Source organism: Marmota monax, unplaced genomic scaffold (genome assembly GCF_021218885.2).
Source record: "Marmota monax isolate L192 unplaced genomic scaffold, Marmota_monax_Labrador192_F-V1.1 WCK01_AAM20220418_F8-fsc00008, whole genome shotgun sequence".
NCBI lineage: Eukaryota > Metazoa > Chordata > Mammalia > Rodentia > Sciuridae > Marmota > Marmota monax.
The window spans coordinates 6,716,742-6,738,486 of NW_026694432.1; the positions used below are offsets into that span (position 1 = coordinate 6,716,742).

General features: G+C 52.0%; 1 protein-coding gene across 7 annotated transcripts in view; it reads right to left on the reverse strand.

Moving 5' to 3' along the window:
• Ptprf (protein tyrosine phosphatase receptor type F) overlaps positions 1-21,745 on the reverse strand; it is an 83,262-nt gene that overhangs the window by 42,464 nt on the left and 19,053 nt on the right. For all 7 annotated transcript variants that reach the window (XM_058570818.1, XM_058570817.1, XM_058570816.1 and 4 more), the window contains exons 4-6: positions 19,984-20,129; positions 19,660-19,801; positions 7,357-7,545 (exon numbers count right to left, since the gene is read on the reverse strand). In XM_058570818.1, coding sequence (XP_058426801.1) covers positions 7,357-7,545; positions 19,660-19,801; positions 19,984-20,129 — 477 coding nt within the window. The remainder of the gene's footprint in view (positions 1-7,356; positions 7,546-19,659; positions 19,802-19,983; positions 20,130-21,745) is intronic.

The following is a 21,745-nucleotide window of genomic DNA, read 5'->3' on the forward strand; positions in this document are numbered from 1 at the left end:
CTATGAACAACCAAGGGGCTGGGAGTTGGAGGGAGAGGGAGTGCCACCAATGAAGGACAAAGGACTGGCCTATTTCTGTGGTTCTGAATTCAGACCTCCCATTGGCATCAGGGAGTATCAGAGCCTAGTGCACATGCCAAATACCATCTCCTGCAAGAACGGCCCTGATGCACCCCCAAAAGGTCATGTTTATGGGATGGATGGACACTGTTACAGAAAATGTTCATTCAAGCAGGTGAGGGCCAGGCCCCTGACTGGTGGGGGCTGCCCTAAGGTCAGCTTAGCAGGGGTTCAAGGGAGACTGAGTGGCTAGTAACACAGGCTGGGGGCAGGAAGTGTTGCCTGGGTAGGATTCCAGCCCATGGGAGGGGGAAGCTGCCTTTTAACACAAGCCTAAGACTGGTCAGGAGCCCCAACACAGACCCTGTGACTACCTGAACACGGAAACCCCCAAATCTGATACCAACACCAAGACCCAGCAGTAGGGAGTGCACAGAGTCAGAATGTGCTGAGTGGATGTGTGGGGAGAACCTGAGGGGCATAGGGAGATCTGGAGGGATGCAGGTGAAGTGAGTCCTGTCCTCAGGTGATGGCAATAAGGCAACTTCCCTTCCCACCCTGAACTTCTGCCTTGAGTACCCTGGCCTTGAACTCTGAAGGCCAAGATACACCCACAAACACTGAGGAATGTGGGGAGAAAAATAACAGGATTAAAAACAAAAGCCACAGTTTTACAAGATGCCATTCACATTATCATTCTCTCCTCTAATTTGGATGGACCCGTGTGTAGGTGGCCTTGGCCCTAATTCAAAGAGGAGTAAATGAGAGATGGTCAATTTTTTTTTAAAGATCACACAGGTGGCGAGTTAGACTTGCACCTAGATCCAATGAATCCAGAATCTGCTTTCTAACCACTAGTTTGCAGGACCTGTTACATGAATGTAGCTTGGCAGGACTCCAAGCTGATAGGTCAGGGGACCTAGTTATGTCTGAGCCTGTTTATTTCTCTGTTGTTATCCCAGTATCTCAAGTCTTAAGCAATGAATATTTCTTCTAGTCAATGCAAGGCTGAAGGAACTTAAGGGATGATTCTTATTTGACTACAGGACCAAGACACTAAAGGGGAAGTCAAGTAATAATTGAGATTCCCCAAGAAAAAGATGTTCAAAGGGAAAGGTGAGGTTTAGCTATGCTCTCTAATCTATAGGAAGCATCTCCATTTATGGCCAGCCTTAGGGGCAAGCTGGGTTTCACTGTGGGAGACAGCTGGGTCCCTTCTGTGGGGCTGCCTGGAAGGTGTGGGCAGCAGGGCTTGCCATCCAAGGCAGGGCTCCGCTACTTTCTCCACAACTCAGACTTGCAATGAATGAGTCCACAGGAGGGAATGACTGAGTGGAGGTGTGTGGTGGCTGGTGGTGTTGGGGGGCTGGAGCTGGAAATGAAGAGGCTGGAGAGGTCGGGATGGGGATGGGGAGGTGACGGACTGGACGGGATGGAGTGGAGGTGACAGCAGTGGCGGAGGTGTGGTGTGGAGAGATGCACGGACAGCATTCTTACCTCTGATTGGTGAACCACCTGGCGAGGTAATTTGAATGCAAATAAGATCAGAAAGAAGCATTAGTACAAAAGAAAGGAAAGCCACACAAAGCCAAATCAGATAAAATAAAACACAAGAAAGGGCCTTAAACATAGAGAACTTGAGGCCTGAGTTCAGCCCACACAGATGTGTGAGCAAGCACCAGGTTGGGCTATGCTGAGTGAAGGTGAAGCATGTTCCCCAGGTCACTGGCACTGCTCTGAGGAGGTGAGGCAGGGGTTAGCAGGGCTGGGGGTGACAGGAGTCAAGAAGGTTTGTCAGGGTTCCTGCAGCTCCCGCTAGTTGGGCAAATGGAGGGGAAAGGAAAGAAAAGAGGCAGCAACCTCCCTCTGCATTCCACCCAAATACCATAGGGAAATAAGTTTGCAAACACAGGACTTACCAAGACCAAACCTGGGGAGTTTGAGCAGGAAGAAGGTAGGGTTAGGTGTGGGGTCGGGGTGTTCCCACAGGTCAGCACCAGACCATGTCTCAAAAACAGACCAGCCCACAGCTGGCATTGGAAGTGGCAGGACTCAATCAACTCATATCCCACAGCAGTCTCCCTAGGAAGTCCACCCGACCTTGCTAAAGATAGAAGGACTGCCGAGACCCCTTAGCCTGACTGGTGAGAGGTAGAGGCCAGAGCCCACTCCTTGCCTAATGCCTCATAACCCTGGGAACTGACAGCAAAAAAGGGTCAGGCACTTGCCCTCCAAATCCATGACTCTTACGACATCCAAGCAGGTTCCTTTTGACAGGTCCCTCCTCTGAGGCTCAGGCCCCCTGTTCAACCACTGCCTTATTCAGGAGTAGGGAACCTAGGGGTAGAGCAGGACTAACTCCATCTACCCTGTCCTTTCCTGCCAGCTTCTGGGGGATGGAAGTGTGCAGAGAGACACACACCATTCATGGTCTCCCTGAACCTGACAATGTCCACCTGGAGGAAAATCCACCTCTATACATATAGGAGAAAAGAGAGGCTGAGAAATATTAAGCAGCTTGCCCAAAGCCCAAGGACACAGTCTGTAAGTGAGGTGGCAGGATTTGATCAGTCCATCCTGCTCACAGCCTTCCCCCTGGACAAGACCGCCTCCTGCAGACAAAACTTGGGAGAAGGCAAAGGCAGCTGCTGGGACAGGGGTGTGTCTGAGGGGTGCACTGAGAAGTGGAAAGAATCATCACCGTGACTGAGCAGGGATCCCGGAGAATCTTTCAGGAGTCCACAACATTCAAACTATTTCTATCATACTAGGAAATAGTTTGTCATATTCACCCTCTTTCTCTCACGAACATACAGCAGAGTTTTTTAGAGGACAAGCCATATGTGATAGCATAACAGGCTGAATGCAGGAGCATATATGGGAGTCTAGCTGCCTTCCATCAAGCCCCAAATTAAACAGATTTGTTAAAGTGTAAAACAATGAGGTTTTTCTCACTAATTTTTGTTTTAGAAAATTATTTTTTACTTAAAATGTTACTTATATTAAAACATAATAGGTTTTTAAGTTATTTTAAAATAGATTAGTAAATATTTTAATCTTTTCAGTTTTAATCATTGATAGATAAAATTCACACAAACCAAAGCTCCCTAAGGTCATCTGATAATTACAAGTAAAGATCCTGCAAGTTGACAGCTGCTGACAGACATGCTCCTATGGTCTGGGCCAGAGCTCAGGTTGGGGTGGATTGTGTACAATCCAGGTCTGGGAACCCCCCATCCCCTGGCTTCAGTTCTTCCAAAACCTAACCTGCTGACCTCTCAGAACTGCAATTTCCCTACCAAACTGAGAGAATTTGCCTTTTCCATTTCACAAGACAGGTGTAAGGAACTAAAGGGGACCCATTAGTCAGTCACCCCATTAGTCTTGCTCATGCTCAAGAGGCACCAGTGAGCTCAGGGCCAAAGGGAAACCATGACCACACAATGACAATGTGACTTTCTGGAAGACCCAGCCAGGCAGAGCAGAGAAAGGTAGAAGGGCTCTTCCAGTCAAGAGCTGGGGCTAACTAGCAGAATAAGGGGCAGTAGATATTCTTCCTGCTGGGGTCAGCAGGCCTCTTCCTGCAGCCAAATGCTGCCATCTCTTCTTGAGGCTATAGGTCTCGTTCAGGTTCTGTGGACATGGTAAGACTGTCCTTCTACAGTGGCAGGGACAGAGGCTTACTCACTCAGGCCATATGGGAACACAGGAAGCCTCAGAGTGCTGTCCAGGCTTGGCAGAACTTATGGGCTAACAGTACCTCTCATAACACAGTAGTGGTCTTGAGCCCCACTTGGAAGTCAGCCTGCTTAACACTTCCTGCTTGTGACTCTATTTCCACATGCTCTGAACTTATCCTTGTTTCCCTGGGCCCACGCCAGGTCTCAAGTTCCAGTGGTCCATAGATTATAGTGTTCAGGAGTCACATTGCTGCAGTAAAGAAAGAGGCTATAGAACAGCATCCACACCTCAGCAGCATGTGCTGCCAGCCACCCTGACTAGCTCATGCTCTAGGGGCCACATCCTAGTTGGATGTACTATGGGGATCAGATAACAGAAAATGGAGGACTTCTTGGTACTGGCCAGTGGGGGCCTGAGGCCTGAAGATGGGACTGTGCAGATCTAGAGCCCTAGTAAAGTCCAGCTACTCCAGAGGCCCCAGGTTGACCTCCCAGGGGAGCTCTCAGACCTGAGTCCCAATCTCCATGTGTAACCCCAGGTGACTTCCTTAACTCAGCTGTGAATGGGCATGTTAATCCAGCCTGTCCTACTTCACAGAGTTGCAGCAGTCAGCTGCAACAAAGGGCAGGAAAGCGCTTTGTAAACTGTTGGTGAAGCGTAAACCATCAAGATCCTTGTAAATAGCCAAGTGTTCAGGGGCCTGACTCCACTCCATGAAGGGATGTTACTGTAAAATGTGCATGGAATAGCCTCAGCACCCTTCCAAATGTTAACAGGCAGGACAGCAGCAACTGGGGTCCAGGGTCACAGGCAAGAGTCAGGCAGGGATGGGGAGAGATCCTGTTGTACCTGCAAAGATGGGATGCTGAGGCCCCTCGGGTACCACATAGCTCTATCCTAAAAGCTAGACCCTAAGCCTTAAGCTAGACCCTATGACCCATAAATCTCAGCTCCAGATGGTAGGAATGACCAAACAAGGACTGAATATTAGTTTTCAGAGACAAGTACCAAAGATCAAGTTCATAAAATCATTCATTCAACAAGGGCTCAGAGAGACCTGACCTATAGCTGGGCTTGGGGGCATTTCTCTAAACAGAGTTAGTCCCTTGCAGGTTCTCCCTGCAAGGAATGCCTAGCTTAGCTGGGGCCAGATGGTTACAACATGAAGCAGGATGAGTCCCGCATGAGTAGGCTGAGGCCAAGAAGGTTGGAGGCCTTCAAGTGGAAGACCCAGGTGAACTGAGGGCCAAGAGGTGAGCAAGGGTACAGTGTGGCTCAATGTGAGTCGGGGAGTGGCAGGAGGCAGGGAGAACTCTATTCACAGGGCCCTTACCAAAGGCTAGCCAGTAAACCGATAGTCCTTGTCTCACTACTTAACATAGCTTCTTTCAAAGATGAGAAAACTGACAAAGTTCATTTAATTGGGGCCACAGAGCTAGGAAGGGTACAGCTGGGACCCAATGAGATAAAGCTGGAGACATGGGCAGGGGAAGATCAAGGGTTCTGCTAGCCTTGTCCAGGAGCACGTATTTGACCACGTAGGCCTGGTCAAAGGTCATGGGCCCAGGGTCCACCCCTGAGGTTGTCAGAGCACAGGAGGAACACAAGCAGATCTCTGACAGCTGCTGGAAGATGGATTCTCAGGAAAGCCTGCAGATAGGGAGAGTGGGGTTTGGTGCCCTCAAATAGGATAAAGGCAGTGAAAGGAAAGAAGGGGACCAATTTGAGAGCCATGTGGGTGATAAACCAAGAGAATTTTGTTCTTTACTGGAGTAGGAGTTGGGTGTCCTCCAGATTTCAGATTGGGGGATGCCACTCCTGGAGAGGGTCAACAGGAGAAGAGCCTAACTAACTGGGGAGAGGGTCATCACTTGTTCCAGTCAGGGTGATATAGGGAAGCAAACAGATTTTGTGACCTAGAGCTCTGGTAAGCTATTTGGGCTGGAAAGACAGAGGTAGGAACTACAGATAAGGACAGCATCTGAAGCTCTAGGAGTAGTGAGTTCACCTGTCTGGGGAAAGGCTGTGTCTGTGGGGCAAGGACTGGGTTCCCAGGCTCTTGGGTTGGAGGAACCTGCAGTCGAAGATGCTGCTGTAAGGGAGGGGCACTTGGGGACTCAGACAGGGGTCAGGAGAGGCACAGCCCAGGAGAAGTGAGAAGAAGTGGTCAAGGTGGAGGAAGGGGTGTCAGCCACTGCTGACAGGACAAGGAGATGAGGTCTGAATAGCACCTAGTGAAATGACGGGCAGAGAAGGGGTGGCACAAGGCCTGGCACACAGCGAGTAGCACATAAATACTTGATGAACAAACGCTTGAGACGGCAGGGCTTCCCAGAACTACTGCTGCCAGTCAGTCAGTGCCATTCCGGGGAGGAGTCAAGTCTGTGGGGAGAACTGTCTGGCTGCTTGGGGAGCCTGCCTGGGGGACCTGGGAGGAAATGCAGAGGAGCTGAGCCATGCCGGCTGCTGTGCAGGGCTGGGCAGCGGCCACAAACACCGCTGGACCGTTTCCTGCCTTGATTATGGCTGTTTTAATTAACTGCGCTACAGCTGCCTCCATCTTGTTGAGTTTTAATTAAATTAAATGAGCTAACACTTCGTGGGCTGTCTCAGGCGGCCGTGGCTAGGGCCAGAATCCTGCCCCACTGGGTGGCTCATCTCTCCCTCCTCTTCCTGGGCACCAAGAGGGTGTGTGCCTGTTGGGAGTTGGTAGGGAGGGACTGGCACCCCTGGGAGTGGTGGGGCACTTCTAAAGCCAGCAGAGGCCCCCAGAGGGGTATAGTCGTGTTCTTCTAAGGGTTGGCAGCACAGCAGACAGATGACAGGGGCTCTGGCCACTCCTGGCCATCCTGCCTGAGAACCACCATCCTGCAGCTCGTAGGGTTTCTGGAGTTAAGGTCTATGGGTCCAGCTTGAGCTGGCAGCAGATGCAGAATGCAGCCAAGCTGATTCAGAGCCTCCTTTCCCGCCCGCTCAGTTCCCACAAAAACTGAATCAATTTTCTTGGCGGGAGTCTTGCAGGCAGATCGATCAACGGGCGACACCTCCTGCCTGGTCACAATGGCATCCTTGCTCCCAGGACTCCAACTTGGCTCGACTGAGAAATCCAGAGGAGACAGGTGGCCCTGGTGGCCAAGGGATGGCAGCAAGTCCCCCTGTTTCCAGGCCCCTGAGGTCCAGCCTTTTGAAACCTAATGAATCAAACATCTTTGGTCTCTTTCCCATTGAAGTCCTGCTGTCTAGAGAAGAATCATCCCGGCCGTGTCTCAGGCAAGGCTACAGGGAAAGTGGAGGATGAATACCCACAGACACATTCGCAGAGCGTGCCACACATGATAGTATGTCACATGTGCTGGGAGGCGCAGAACTGGTCTAGTCTGGAGTCTGACAATCCCAGGAAGATATAGGCAGAGCTAAGAAGATCTCTCCACCAAGTCATCTTCCCTGGACCAGGCAGTTCTGCAACAAGTTCCAGCCTCCCCCAATGGCAGCGCTCTGCTCAGCCCAAAGGGTCAGCCCCAGACACCTAGGCCCAAAAGGGAAGACTGTGTGGGATTCTGGCAAGATGCCTTTCCCAAGGTCTTTGTGACCCCTTCATCCCTGCCCTCAGCTCACCTGAACGCAGCTGTTTGATGCGCCCATTGCTGGTAGCAGGGTCCACAGGAAGGAAGTCTTTGAACCAAGAGATCTCAGGATCTGGATTCCCACCAGCTGCACACAGCATGGTGGCCGTGCGCGCCTTCTCCACCACCTTCAGCTGAGGCCCCATGTCGATGGTGGGGAACCCAGATGGCAGCTGTTCCTCTGTAGACAAGACAGCGATGTGCATGTTAGGGCTGGCCCTGCCTGCCCCCAGGACCTCTCTGTGTCCCCTGACTCCCAGGTTGGCTGGGATACACAAAACCCTTCTTTCCCCTACTTCTGATTTCTAAGCATGAGGCCTACCCTGATGTGAGGAACCAGGGTCCTAACTCACTTTTGGCAGGGCTGGGGGCTGCAGCAGGGCCCACCCCTACCCCTTTGGTGAGTTTCCAGGTCTCAGAAATAATGCCTCAGACTGAAGTCGTCAGCAGTTATCTCTCTAGGCCCTGGGAAGAATGAGATCAATGCTCTACTGGCTGTAGTAGAAAGTGCTGCATGGACACCAGGCTGCGAAAGGGGGGCGGGGGCAGCTCCCACAGCATCAAATCACAACCCAGACAGAGCCCTGCCTCTGCTCCCAAGTCAGCATGCAAGGTGCTTCTCTTCTACCTGCATCCCCTTCAGCTCCACATACGGCAGAATGCCATGACCCTGGGCACCCTGCCCTATCACTGATCCTCTTCTACTTCTGGTCCCGTCCCTGACCCCTTCTCTATAGCAGCCTTGACCCTGAGCCGCCTCCCTCTCCTCCCTCTCTCTCTCTGGCCCCTGGGAACTATGTTCAGACCTGGGGATCATGCCTGAGCATGATGACAAAAAAGCTCTATGGAGACATCAAACACTGGTGGAAGGAGGAAAAACTCCCTGCCCCTTCTCCCAGCTTTCCAGGAGTTGGCAGCGCACAGAGGAGTTAACTTCCGAGGGACCAACAGGAATTGATAGCAGCAGCCTGTTCCCCACCCTTTGATAGAATGAGGAGGTAGCAGGTCAGGTCCTGGACTAGAATAGACCAAGTGGAATTTCCATTTCCACCTGTAAGAACTTTAAGACCTGGGTACATTCTCTAGTCTTTCTGTGCGTCTACTTTTATCTGTCCATGGGGTTCAAGTGCCCACCCCATATGCCTTGTAAAGCCACCTAAAGGACACCTGGAAATGCATGCAAGGTGTCAGAGAGGTATATGATAGAATCCACATTCATACTAGAGGGCATTATTTTAACTAGCAAGGGCTGAATTTCTGGGGCAGATAGGTACTGAGGATAGGGCCTGTGGTGCCCTTTCCTGTCCTCAGCTGGCAAGAGGCCCTCCCCATTGGGACAACCATCAAGTATATCAGTGCCTCTCTGCCAACAAGGATGCCAGGCACACCCAATGGGGCAAAGGAATATTTGCTGTTTGTCCACCTCCTGGCTAGAAGCTGGGTTCTATGGTAGGGGAGATCACTCTGTACCTTTCTCCCACAGGCCCAGCCCAAGACGGGTGAGTGGGACACTTGCTGAGATCAGGCTCCTATACCAGGGGAAAAGCATGTAACATCCTCTGAAGGGAACAAAGTAAAGACTGGCAGAGCCAACCCTCCCTGGAGACTCTTGGGAGTCCCCAGGGGAAGGATTAGGGGGATAGGGAGGAAAGGAAACTGGAGGAGCCCCAATAGGCAGAGTAAGACATGGCTCTATCTTCTGCCAGACCTCTGGGGAACTGCAAATGCCAGGGGCATCCCAAAGGGGCTAAGGATCATCAGGAGAAAGGGTCTTGGGTTGGGGAGCAGGAGGACTCCGAGGATGGCTTCTCCTCCCAGCCTTCCCCAGGAGTTGGCTGTGTGCTTCCCAACTTGCAGTCCTATAAATTCCGGATATAAACCCAGCATCTCCTTGGCTGTAAATATGATCCCACGGTGACCTGACTTTCAGCTCTGAGTTTTGAAAGGACAGTAGCAAAAGAATGAAGGTAGAATGGAAATGAGGAGGATGTGGGATGCACCTAGCAAAGGAATAGCTTCCTTTAGTCCTTCCATCACTTGTTTTCACAGGTAAGTCCAAGCAAGACCTGAGGCCCAGGGTTCCCTCCCCATTCTCCTCCAGCAGCTGGAGGACACTGGGGGATGCCAGAGCCATCCTACCTACCAGGGCACCAGATTAGCTTTTCCTAGACCTCATTCCTACCTGCTCAGCAAATGGAGGGGGTAGGGGGTAGCCAGGGTCTGCCACAGTCAGACCCAAGAGTTAGCTGGCCTTCATTTCTACCTGCAAAGTAAAGATCAAGGAGAAGGAAAGAAGTATGATCATCTGAGGCCATGTCCTGGGAGTCTACTCTGAATTCCTGACACAGGGAAGGTCTTTGGGATTTGTGCCAAATTAAGGACAATTAATTTTCCTTCCTCAATTATCACGCCCTCAATGGCTCTGTCCTTGGCTCAGATCATCCCTCAGGCACTGCTGCCAGAGCCTAAAACCAGCAAGTGTGAAGAGCTGTCCATAAAACAGCAGAACCCAAAAGCCAGTCCCTTGCACCATCTAGACTTCTAGGCAGCACTGGGAAGACTGCTGTTCTGCCACCTCTGGGAGAAGAAGGAGGTCTTCTCACAGGAGGACTTCAGCCCTACAGGGTGACCAGCTGCTGCTTCTTCCTTCTCTTCCACTCCAGAGTCTCCAGCACAAATAGCCAAGGAGGGCAGTGTTTCCTGATGGCTGCCACATGCCTCATCCTACCTTGGTGTTAACTGACACATCCATCAGACCAGCACACTGAAACCCCACCCCTCGCCACCCAAGTACCCACTGGAGCTAGGTCCACACTGGCCTGAACAACTCAGGTTAAGAACCAGGACAAATTCCTCAGGCTAATGCCATACAGTCACTCCAAACCCATTGATAACTGGGAAAACAGACCCAGACACAAGGGATGAAAGGTTAGATTACATGTATGGAGCATTTACTCTGATGTAGATTATGCATTAAAATGCTTTACAAAACAACAATCTTTACCAAAACCTTAGGAGGTGCAAGAGCAACTGGGCTGAGAGAGATCTAGAAACCTGCCCAAGGTCATTCATTTAAATCAGAGGTGGGCTTGGATGAAAGCAGGTGGTAGAACCCCAGCCCCAGTGTTCTCAACCAGCAGGGCAGGGGGGGAGAGATGAAGGGTACCCCTGGGGAGAGCACCTCTCCAGTACCACTCCTTCAGCCTGCTCCTGGCTCAGTGGCTCCACTCACCATGGACCCCTGCACACAAGCTGCAGTGTTTCCATATATTGAAAAGCAAACCCCAGTGTCTCCCACACATGGACACCCCAGCACAGACCCACGTTCCAACAGTGGGACGCTTGGGTCACACCGAGGCCATTCCAAATGCATCCGTCCTGATAGTGCAGCGCTGCCGAGATGGGAGGGCCCCTCCCCCCTCCAGGCCACCCTGTAACCATGGTGACAGCAGAGAGGCGGTGCCACCATGAAAGGGCTGCACGTGTTCGTGTCTGTGCAGGTGAGCGTCTCCAAGGTCCAACTGGGCACCGCCCTTCAGCCCCAGCTTAGCTGTGTCCCCACCAGGGACCCCGCTCCCCAACCCCAGGGAGCCCTCAAGGCACTTAGGTTTCTGGTTCCACCAACAAGGTGCTGCAGCGACTGGTACAGTATGAGAAGGCCCACAGCTGCCTCGAAAGATGCAGCACCCTGAAGCATCTGTTTTGGGCTAGGCCCTCCATCCTCTGACAAGAGGGTATCCTGGCTGGAAAGAGAAGCACACCAGGACTTTAGGACACTTCAGAGGTACCCAGGAGCCCAGTCTCCACATCTGTTTGTAAATTCTGCCTCCATACATAGTTACATAGCAGAGCACACACCCTGAGGGTCTGACATGCCTGCACACATCCGTGTGCGTCTGTGCTGGGTGCCCACGTGGGCATGAATGGCCCCACATCCAACTGTGATGGCCTATAGATACCAATGCAGCAGGGGCACCTGTTCCCTTCTTTGGGGAGGTCCTGTTGCCCCATGGGCAGAGGTAGATGACAGGGCATATGTGCATGCGAGTAGGCAGCATTTTGGGGAGTTTAAGGATAGGGTGGGGTGGGGGTGGAGGAAGCTTAGCTAAGTTCCCAAGTGGTAGAGTTGATCAATCTGACTCTACTACTTATCTGCTACCTTGGTGGCTTCCTGGAAGAGGGAGATTCAAGAATAGGAACCCCTTGAACATAGGAGGCAGAACGCTTTGAGGGGCCAGGTTGGGAAGGACTGACTGAGTCAAGGCCAAGAGGAGGGCAAAGTCTGGTGGGAGCTGAGGCATGTGCTGGGGTCCTAACAGATGAAGACAGAGTAGAGGTGGATGATTAGTTTAGGCAGGCTGTAATGACTTGGAGGGGGCAGGCTGCTGAGGATCCCTGGAAAGCACACACATGTCTCTTTGTCCAGCTCAGCCTAAGATGCCTAAGGCGAGTCTGAACCAGAGGGAGGGGGCTGCACCAGGGAAGCTAACAGATGGAGATGCCTTACAGGGTCCCAGGGCAGGCAGCACCGTCTGTCAGCACGACCTCCTCACCCATGTTTACCCAGACTCATGGTGTCTCTATGCAGGCAGGCACACACATACACAGGCTCCCTGGGGTGGCACCGTCTGTGAGCCTGACCCCCACTCCTGTGTGAGTGTTGAGCCTGGCCTCACCCTGTCTCTGCACACACAGTCACCTTAGAAACATGCACAGCCAGGGACCCAAAGATACACATGGAGAAAGAGACAGGTGCAAAAATAGAAACCTACATGTGCATATGGAGGGGCATCTGCAGTGACAAGCACCTGTGGAAACAGACTCCCACAAGTAGAGCCAGAGGCTGTGCTCACGGAGACAGGGAACACACATGTAGGAACACGCAGAGCCAGAGACAGCCCTGTGCAAACACAGGCACCTGGAGACACACGCAGGGCCTGAAAAAAATGAAGGAACCTCTAGAGTGATGGGGCTGCCAGCTCCCCCTGCCCTTCAGGCACCCAAGGAAGAAGCCAAGGCCACCTCAGTCCTGTCCCTGAGGTACCTCTAGGCTCAACAGGGGCAGGACCAAGACACCTCCCAGCAAATCAGAAGGCCTCTCCACACCTTCAGGTTCTCATACCCACTCCTAGGTTCCCAGGCTGCAAAGGGGGCCCAGGGAGCCCTGAGCCCATCTCCCTTCGCAGCTTTCAGTGTCGATTTTCAGCTGTTTTTCCAAGAGAAAACTCCCACCTCTTCCAGCACTCAGATTTCATCAAACTTGGCATCTTAAAAGCCTGTTTTGTTTTGAATCTGAGCTGTTTGGGGCTTGTCGGCAGCCACGGCCTCCCTCTCTCAGTAATCCCCCCTCCCTTGGGCTTCCCTGGCGTTCCACATTGCCCTACTCAACCTGGTTGGTGAGGCCTCCCCACCACACAGACCCAGGGAACCCAGAGGATATCCCCTGGTCATACACCCAGCTCACACTCGGGTTCTAGGCTTTGGCCTACAATGGACCCTTCCAGGGTTCCCCCACTCATTCCCACTGCAGGGATATTCTGTTCATCCATTTACCCCCCCTAAGTTCAGGCCCTGCTCCTAGTCACTCCAGACCACTGACAGCCTCCCACTCACTTCTCAGGCCCCTGCAGCCTAGCTGCCACCCCCTCTGCTCGCCAAGGTCAACAACTTCACAGAGCAAAATCCAAAAGACACTTCCCAACATTCATCTTGGCTAGTTCTCTCCTCCTCCTTCGCACATTCTTTTCTTTCAGCTTCAATGGCCTGACATACTCCTGGCTTCTCTCCTATCTCTCAGGAACCTCCTTCCAACATGAGGAGTCAGTTCCCTGGGCTTCTTCTCCTGTCTTGGCTCTGGCTTCCTGAGACTTGCCATTTCTCGGCCGTCTCCATCTCCAGATGTCCCCTAGAGTGCTGCGTCAATCTGTACAAGGCCTCCCTGACAAACTCCCCTGGATGCCTGCACACACCTGACTCAACAGATTACTACCAAGACTCATCAACTCACCCCTCAAACCTGGTCCTCCTCCTTGATCTGAATTGTAGAAAATGGTCTCACCATCCACCTAGCCCTAGCGCCAGAAACCCAGAGTCTCCTGCTTTTCTGACCCCTCAGGCAGGACACTACTCTTCCTAACCTCACAATCCTACCCATGAACATAACCTTACACATGTCTACATGACCCTACACATGCCCAGGTTGAAGCCAATGGCAGCTCTTGCATGGATTGCATCCACCTTTCAGTGGTGTCACGTGTTGGTCTCCTTCTACCCCACTCAGTACCCATAGGGATCTTTCCGAAGCATAATTTGGTCATGTCACTTTCCTTCATAAAATTCTTTCTTCCCTGGCAAAGAGGGGAGAGTGCACCTTCCCAAGGACCGAGTCTGTGTACAGGCAGGGGTACTTAAAATCTCCAGCATGGAGAGCTATTCCCTGAGTTGTTGCCCCGCTGTCTTCACAACACTGGGAAAAACAAGAGTAAACAAGACCTCTCTGCACATGGCAGGCCTGGAGCACCTGTGACTACAGGGGAGGTGGTCCTGTGTCCATGGACCCACTAGAGGTAGTGGGCCCCACGTCACAGGAGGACCCATTCGGAATGGAGTCCACTCAGGTCTTGAAGACAGAAAAAAAAGTAGACTTTCAGGGACCAAGAAACTCAGGGTCTAATCTTTAAGGACTCCCTGTGCTTTCTCCCAAACCCAGGCCTGGAGTCCAGAACCTCTGGGAACAGGCTATAGAACCTCATGTCTGCATGGTCCTGAAATTCACTGTAGTCACAGGAGCGAAGGACAGGTCACAGAGGCCACAACCTGCTGGACCTGAGTTATGCACATGCCTCATCTGTCAGGGGTGGGCGGAGGCTGCCCTGGGTTCCAGGTTCTGGAGCCTTTTTTGTCTTCTGTGGCTGCAAATCTGGTGGGCGACAGGCCTGGCTTCCACAAAACTAGCCTGTTAGCCAGACACACATATGCAGGCCACAGAAAGGGGGCATATCTTGCCACTTGGAAAGCCATCTTCTGGCTGTAGCAGCCCTTTACCCAAACTCCCCACCCCTCACAATCAGGCCTGGGCCAAGTCATAGGTGAAGGGAACAGATAAGCTGAGGCAGGGAGTGGGCAGAGCAGGGAGGAAGACACCCTGGGAAAACACCCAGCCCAGCCCAGGACACCTCAGGAAAGGGTCATATATTGCTCATCAGCCCTTTGTTACTGGGATTGTTTCCAAAGGGACTGAGGGTATAAGGTATCTCAAGAGGCCCTTCATTACCCCACAGGTCCCAGAGCCTGCCAGGCTAAAAGGCACAGCAGAACCCAGAGGTATAGGCCCAGCACTACACTTATAGGCCTCTACCCTGGCCAATGGTTCAGTGCCTGACAGTCATCCCCTCCTGGAACCTGCTCCCAGGTAGGAAACACCAGGCATTCCATGGAGACAGCTCCATTTCTAGCCACATGGCATGAATGCTATGGTCCTGGCCAGGTAGGAGACATCAAGACCAGGTAGGCAGAGGCAGAGGGGAACCTGGGCTTGGTGAGGAAAGGGGAAGGAGACGGGAAGGTCCCAAGACTTCCCAAAGGCAGGTCTGAGCAGGGTCCCTCTCTGGTGCATCCTCCCTCCCTGGCCTGGCTAGACAGCAACTGCCTAGTCAACACGGCAGATGCTGAGAAACATTCTGCCCAACCATGCCATGCTACATCCACCTCTGTCCAGCTGTCCTGGCTGACCAACAGATCCAAGTGGAAATCCAATGGGATCCCAGAGACAATGAGACCAGGCATAGCACCTCTGACCTCCCACCAGCACCAGACTGACCCCACACATTCAGCTCAGGCTGCTTGCCCTCTTGCTGTCCACACAACTTGTAAGGTGAACACCACCTGCTATGTATCACCCCCTCACCAATGCCTGAAGCACACACCATCTGCTAGACACTCCACTCTACACGCTGCCTGCTGTGCATACACTCACACTGCCTGCTGTATACATCGCCCATAAGGTATACACCACCTGCTGTACACACCATCCTCCTCCCCCACTGCCTGATACAGGCATGTGCACACACCCATAGCCTGCTGCACAATCCCAGCCTGTACACGGCCTGTCGGGCACAGCCCTGCTGTACACACCACACCACACGCCTCACTGCTTTACACACAGCACAAGGGCCCCCACGCCACACTCAGAGCACATTATCTGCCAAATCCATGACAAGACCAACACTGCTGCCTGCACTCGGGGCCCTGGAGCCTGGCCCCCAGGACAAGTCAGAAACAGTTCACCCTGCTCCACAACCTCTTTTCCTCCTCCTCCCTGAGCTCTGTGACCCCTCCAGAACCTACCTAGCCACCAGGACTGGGCCACACCCCTGGCCGCCTCTTAAGGCTTTCCTGACCACAGTTCTGTCTGGCCTGGACCCCGCTGTCCGGATGAATACATGACCTCCAGACTAAACTCAAGACTCTCACTGTCCCCCACCTCCCGGAGGTGGGAAGGCCCAGAATCAAGGCCTGCTTCCCTTCCCCCACCACTCCCCCTCCCTCATGAGGGAAAATGTCAGATTCCCTGTCTCAGTGGCAGCAGCGGGCGGGTTGGAGGGGGAGTGATTCAGCCGCCGCCTCAAGAGTGCGGAGCGAGAAGAGCTTTTCCTGCCATTACCCGGCGAGGGAGAGGCTGGCGCGCTAATGGCTTCAATTACCACTCAGACAGGAACGCTGGGCGGCTGGGCCCCTGTACTCGTCACAGCCCAGGACAGGCTCACCCCGAGCCAGCTTGTGCTGGGCATCCCCACCCTGTACCCCAGTCCCAGCAGGGTGGTGAAGCAGAGAGCTGGCCACCCAGGACAGCTGCCTGGGACGTGCTGAGCCACACCAGGAACGGCAGTCCTGCTCTGGAAGCAGGGTGAGGCGGCCAGGAGTGGTGTGCCGGTGCCCCCAGCGGGAGTGACTCCAGAGCAGGGAGCTGTGTGAGGGGAGCTGTGAGTGAGGTGTGAATTGAGGCAAGGGCAGAGGGCACTGAGTGGTATGTGGTTCCAGGCAGCCCAGAGCCACTTTCCCTAGGCACCCGACTCATGGTGAGCAGATGCACATACCCTCTGTGTTTACAGGCTATGTGCAGAGTGTATGACATGGCTCAGGGACTCAACCCTTATTCTTCAGCCCCCAACCAGCTTCAGCTTCTCCCCACCCCTCCTTAGACCTTGTGGTAGCCTCCCAAGAATGGCCCTGACTCTCCCGCTAAGCCCACCCCAAGAACTCTAGTCATCCTTTCATCTAGTCCCTGAATGCACCCCAATTTTCCTGGCTTTCCTAGGAGGAGGGGCGGGTGGGGATAGTCAGTCTGGGCTGCTTCACTCTGGCCCCACCTCCTGGCAATCCCTTCTCCCAAGCCCAAAGCTGGTCAAGGTTACACAGACCAACACTGTAGGTCAGCATTTTGTCTTCCGGGTGCTATGTTTCAGGAGTGGGAGGGGCTTACTCAGTCGCATAGCTCCACCCGCTCCAAGGGTAGGGACCTGTTATCCCACTCTCCTAGCCTCCTCAGACACTTCCCAAGTTCCAGAGGTACAAATATAATCCTGGGCTGGGCTGGGGATGTAGGCTCAGTGGTAAAATGTGTGCTTATTGGTATGTACAAGAACCTAGATTCCATTCCCAGCACCACATAAGAATAAAGAAACATACCCCAACCCCTGAGAGAGAAACCAGTGTCCAGGAAGGCCATTCCCAAAGCAGACCCACTGCGAGCTTGAGTTTTCCTCCTCCAGGTCCTGACAAGATACCCTCATCCTCTTGAATCCTTTAATAAAAGATAAAGCTGCCAGGGCAGTGGTGAAGGTAGGAGAGCTCCTGAGGTAGAAAACCTGGCGCCTAGGGGCTCCGGGGGAGGGTTCTCTTTCAATACCAACAAGGAGACCTGCTGCTCTCCAACCTGAAAGACTGAGAACACAACCTCCAGGAAAGGAGTTCTGGGCTTTTAGCTACCACCCAAATGCTAAGGAAGGGCAGATGGTTCCCTGATGGGACAGATGCCAATAGGAGGGAGAGAGGAGGCAGTACTAAAATACTTACCCCCAGGTCACAAGTTGGGAAACTGAGGTCAGGAGTGGCTAGGCAATCAGTGGTCTTGGCCTAGGGCCCCGTCCTCTGAGCCCCTGCCCCATAAGACTTCTGGATGGAAGGAATGTTAGGGACAGCACCATCCAGATGATGCCAGGAAGCACAGAAACCAAGAGCTATCAGCCTATGTGCCTAGGCCTCAGAACTTGTGACTTCCAGCCCAATAGCAGTTACCATTCACACTGGAGTCCTGGGAAGTATTTAACCACATTCTATTTAATCTTCCAAACCTGCCTGGACAGTGGGTATTAGAGCCTTGCTTACAGGTGGAGCAAATGAGGCTCAGGGCCACAGTCACTGGTCCAAGGTCACTCAGTGAGTAGATGGTCCATTGTTTTATATGGTCCCTCTAAGCTGGAGGGCCTATCGAAGGGCTGTAGAACCCACTGATTCACACAAGACACACACATACAAAACTTGCTGAATGGATGCACGTGTGAATACATAAAGCCACAGTGTAAAAATGGCCAATGTGAAGAGATGTTTAACTGCTCTTGTAATCAAAGAAATGCAAATTAAATTGAGATGCTATTTTTTGCCTATTAACTTGGCAAAGATTTTTTTTTTTTTTAATGGTAATTCCCAATGCTGGTGAAGATGTGAAAAAAAAAAAAAGAGGCCCTCTTATGCCCTGCTTGGCAGGAGTATAAACTGATAAAATCTTCTAGAAATATTAAAAGCTTAAAAATGCATGTGTCCCATGACCTTACCTGGAATAAGGAAATCATCAGTAGAGTGAACACCTTTATCCCTGCCCCCATCTATGACACCTTATTTATAAAAGAAAAGAGGTGGGAACAACATATGTGTTAACAATAAAAGAACAGCTAAATAAATTAGGGTACTTCTATGTGACAGCTTACCACAGTCATTAAAAATAATGACACAGAAGAATACTCAATGACAAGGAAAGTATAATTTTTTTTTTAAGCAAGGGCTGGGGATTTAGTTTAGTGTCAGAGCACTTGCTTAGCATGTGTGACACCTGGGTTCAAACCCATAACAAAAAGAAAAAAGGAAAGAAGAGAAAAGAAAGAATGAATGAAAAAGGAACAAAGAAGTCTACAAACTTACAAATCATTGGGCAGCATATGATCCCTTTTCTATTTATACACATAAAACATATATGCACATACAGAAAATGAGCCTCAAGGAAATAACCAATAATTGTAGAGGTAGAATAATGAGTGACTTTTATTTCTTCCTGTGTTCTATTCTATAGTTTTCAATTTTTTAAAAGTAAACAAGTATTGCATTTGAAAAAGAAAACAATAGTCAATGCTGTATTTTGCAAATATACACACAGACATATTCAGACTGATAAAATCACGTGGTTAAGGTCTAATCATGTCACTGCCTAAACCACTGTGGCTTCCTATGTTCCCAAGAAAGCGTTCATTTCTTAGCCTAACCCAGTGTGATCTTCCCGCCAATCTTGACTCATGGCTTTCCCCCATCTTCCTGTGCTCTCCAGCTTCCGATCCCTGTCCCCCCTAAAAAACCTCCCAAAAAACCCAATCTAAACCTCAGCCTCTCACAGTTCTCTGAGAGCTCTATTCTCTTTCACCACTGGGCCTTGGCACAGGCCTTGCTGCCAACTGCTCCCCCAATTTCACTCTGAGATTCGGCTCAGAGTCCCTCTTCCTCACTCCAGTGAGCCCTCTGGGCTGTCCCTACAGAACTCATTAGACACTGAGCATCTCAAAGGAAGCCCTCAGTAGGGCAGGCTTCTGGACTTCAAGGCAGTCTGGGGAGTGTGAATGAATGGAGGAGCCACCAAGTAAGAGAAGACACTGAAATGTACATACAGAGCCCCAGTCCCCAGCCTGGGACCTTGCTCACAGGGGTAATAGGAACATACCTGACACCTACAGCCAGGCTCCAAATGAAAATCACATCTGTGGCCATAGCCACAAAACCCACAACTACAATTCCACACCTCAATCAGAACCCCACTGCACTGACGTGGTTCAGCAGGAGGATATACAATGTACCATGCACACAGTTGGCTCCAGCTTAAGCCAGTGATCCAGGCCTGTTCACCCACCCAAGGTGGTCAGCACTCCTTTCTGCCAAATGCTCATGGACGCATGGCAGGGCCAGGGAGAGCTGGCTTTCCTCACACCCGAGCCCACCCACCCACCCACCATGCCACATCCCTCCCAGCACATACCTTCAAGTACTGAGAGCTTGGCACTGGTGTTGATCTCGCCCACACTGTTGGTGGCGGTGCATTCATAGATGGCCTCATCCCGCTGCACCCGTAATGGCTGGATCCGCAGCACTGACCCTGCCCCATCATCAAACTCAATTACCTGTCAGAGAACAGACAAGTGGTCACAGCCTGCTGGGGACATGGAGGCCTGCTCAGGGTTGATCTTGCTCATACCTCCAGAAGACCCATAGGGAGGGAAACTAAGAAGAGTAGGTGTAGGACCAAACTGAAAGGTGTAGACAGACACTGAGTCCTGCCTGCACCTCACCCCAGAGGACGCACCTCGAAGCGCTGGGAGCTAACTTTCTTCCCCTTCTTCATCCAAGTGATGCGAGGCTTGGGTTCCCCTGCAGCTTGGCACACGAAGGAGGCCACCCCTCCTGATAGCCCAGTCTGGTCCTCAGGGACCTTAACAAAGATAGGTTTGCCTGGAAGAGATGGAGATAGCAAGTGATCATGGTGGCATGGTTTAAACAGAGATGACCAACACTGCAGGTGGCAGTCGTGGGGGGTAAGAGGGCAAAAAAGAGAGAAGAGTAATGACACCTAACCTTTATGTAGTGCTTAATATGTGCCAGGCACTGTTCAGAGAGCTGAACGCTTATTAACCCTTTGAAGCCTGTGAGGTGGGTGCTTTAATTACTGTTTATAGAAAAGAAAATCGAGGCACAGACAGGTTAAAGGATTTGTCCAACATGACACAGCTGGTAGGCGGCAGAGTGCGATCTGAACCCCAGCATCTGGGTTCCTGCTTCCGCCTCCACCCTCATATCTCCAAGCTCAGGGACAAGGCATGTCAGAGAGCTGCCCTCAGGAAGAGCCCCAGCCTTCCCCAACACTATCCCACCCTGCTTGCTCTCCATCTCGATGATGGCACCTCTATCCACCCCAGGCCTGGGCCAGGAACCGTGACTCCCCCATCCTGGCCCTCACATACCAGCAGCCCCAAAGGCCCAGACATTCCAGCTCCTAAGTGTCTCTGGATGTCTTCCCAGGTGAATGCTTCCTGTAAACCTGCCCCTCCCCACCCCACCCCCACTGCCTTGTGTAATGCCTTCCAACAGCCTGGGCAGCTCCCTGAGGTCCTCCTCCACAGGAGGCAGGAAAGGGGGAGGAAGGAAGGGGCTCAGACACCATACTACCACACCCATGTCACCCAGGCACACACACCACAGCCAACCTACGGCCCCTATCCCTATGAATCCCACTGCCCAGCATCACAAGCCCAGAGAAACCTGGCTCATTAAGATGTTGCAATGCCTCGTTAATCCTGACAGCAGATCCATTTCCTATTAATCAGGCCAATGAATACCTCTAGGAAGGGCTAATGCCATGAGAAATGACCTTTCAAGACCACCTGCTCAGTGCTCATGAACTCAGGCTTGGACCCTGGGGGAGTATCAGTCTTTCACTAAGCACCCACTTTGCACCAGGTACTTTATTTCTTTTAAAAATCTTTTATCATTATTACCAGTTCACAGGCTCAGAGAAGTCAAGTTACTTGCCCAAGGTCACACAGTCACTGTTTGCTGCTCCTCTCAGATGGGTCCTCACTGGACTGTTTGCTGACCCCTCCCCACAGCTCTCCACCTGCACTGCCACTGCCTTGGTGCAGCTGTCATCTTCCTTTGACCAGAGACCCCACTGGCTTCAAGCTGGCAACCCTCCTTGGGTCTCACCCACCCCAGCTCCTCTAATCTCTGTTCAGCAGCCAAAGAATAGCCCCAGCCCTGACAAACACCTCCAAAGGCCTTCCACTGCTCTCAAAAACAACAAGACAAGGCCCTGCCAAGTCTGACTCAGCCACTCTTCCCAGGTCCTGGCTTTGGAGCCCCTGAACAAACAGTGCTCCCTACGGCCTCGGGGCCTGTGGTAAGATGCTCCTTCAGCTGAGAAAGGAGCTACTTCTCGGACTACCTCCTTACCCATCAATTCCCATTCGCCCTTCTGGTCTCAACTTAAACATCATCTCCTCAGAAAACGGCCCACCCCTCTCGTCACCGGTGCCCAGTTATCTCAGGGCCTGGTTCTAGGCTCCATGGTC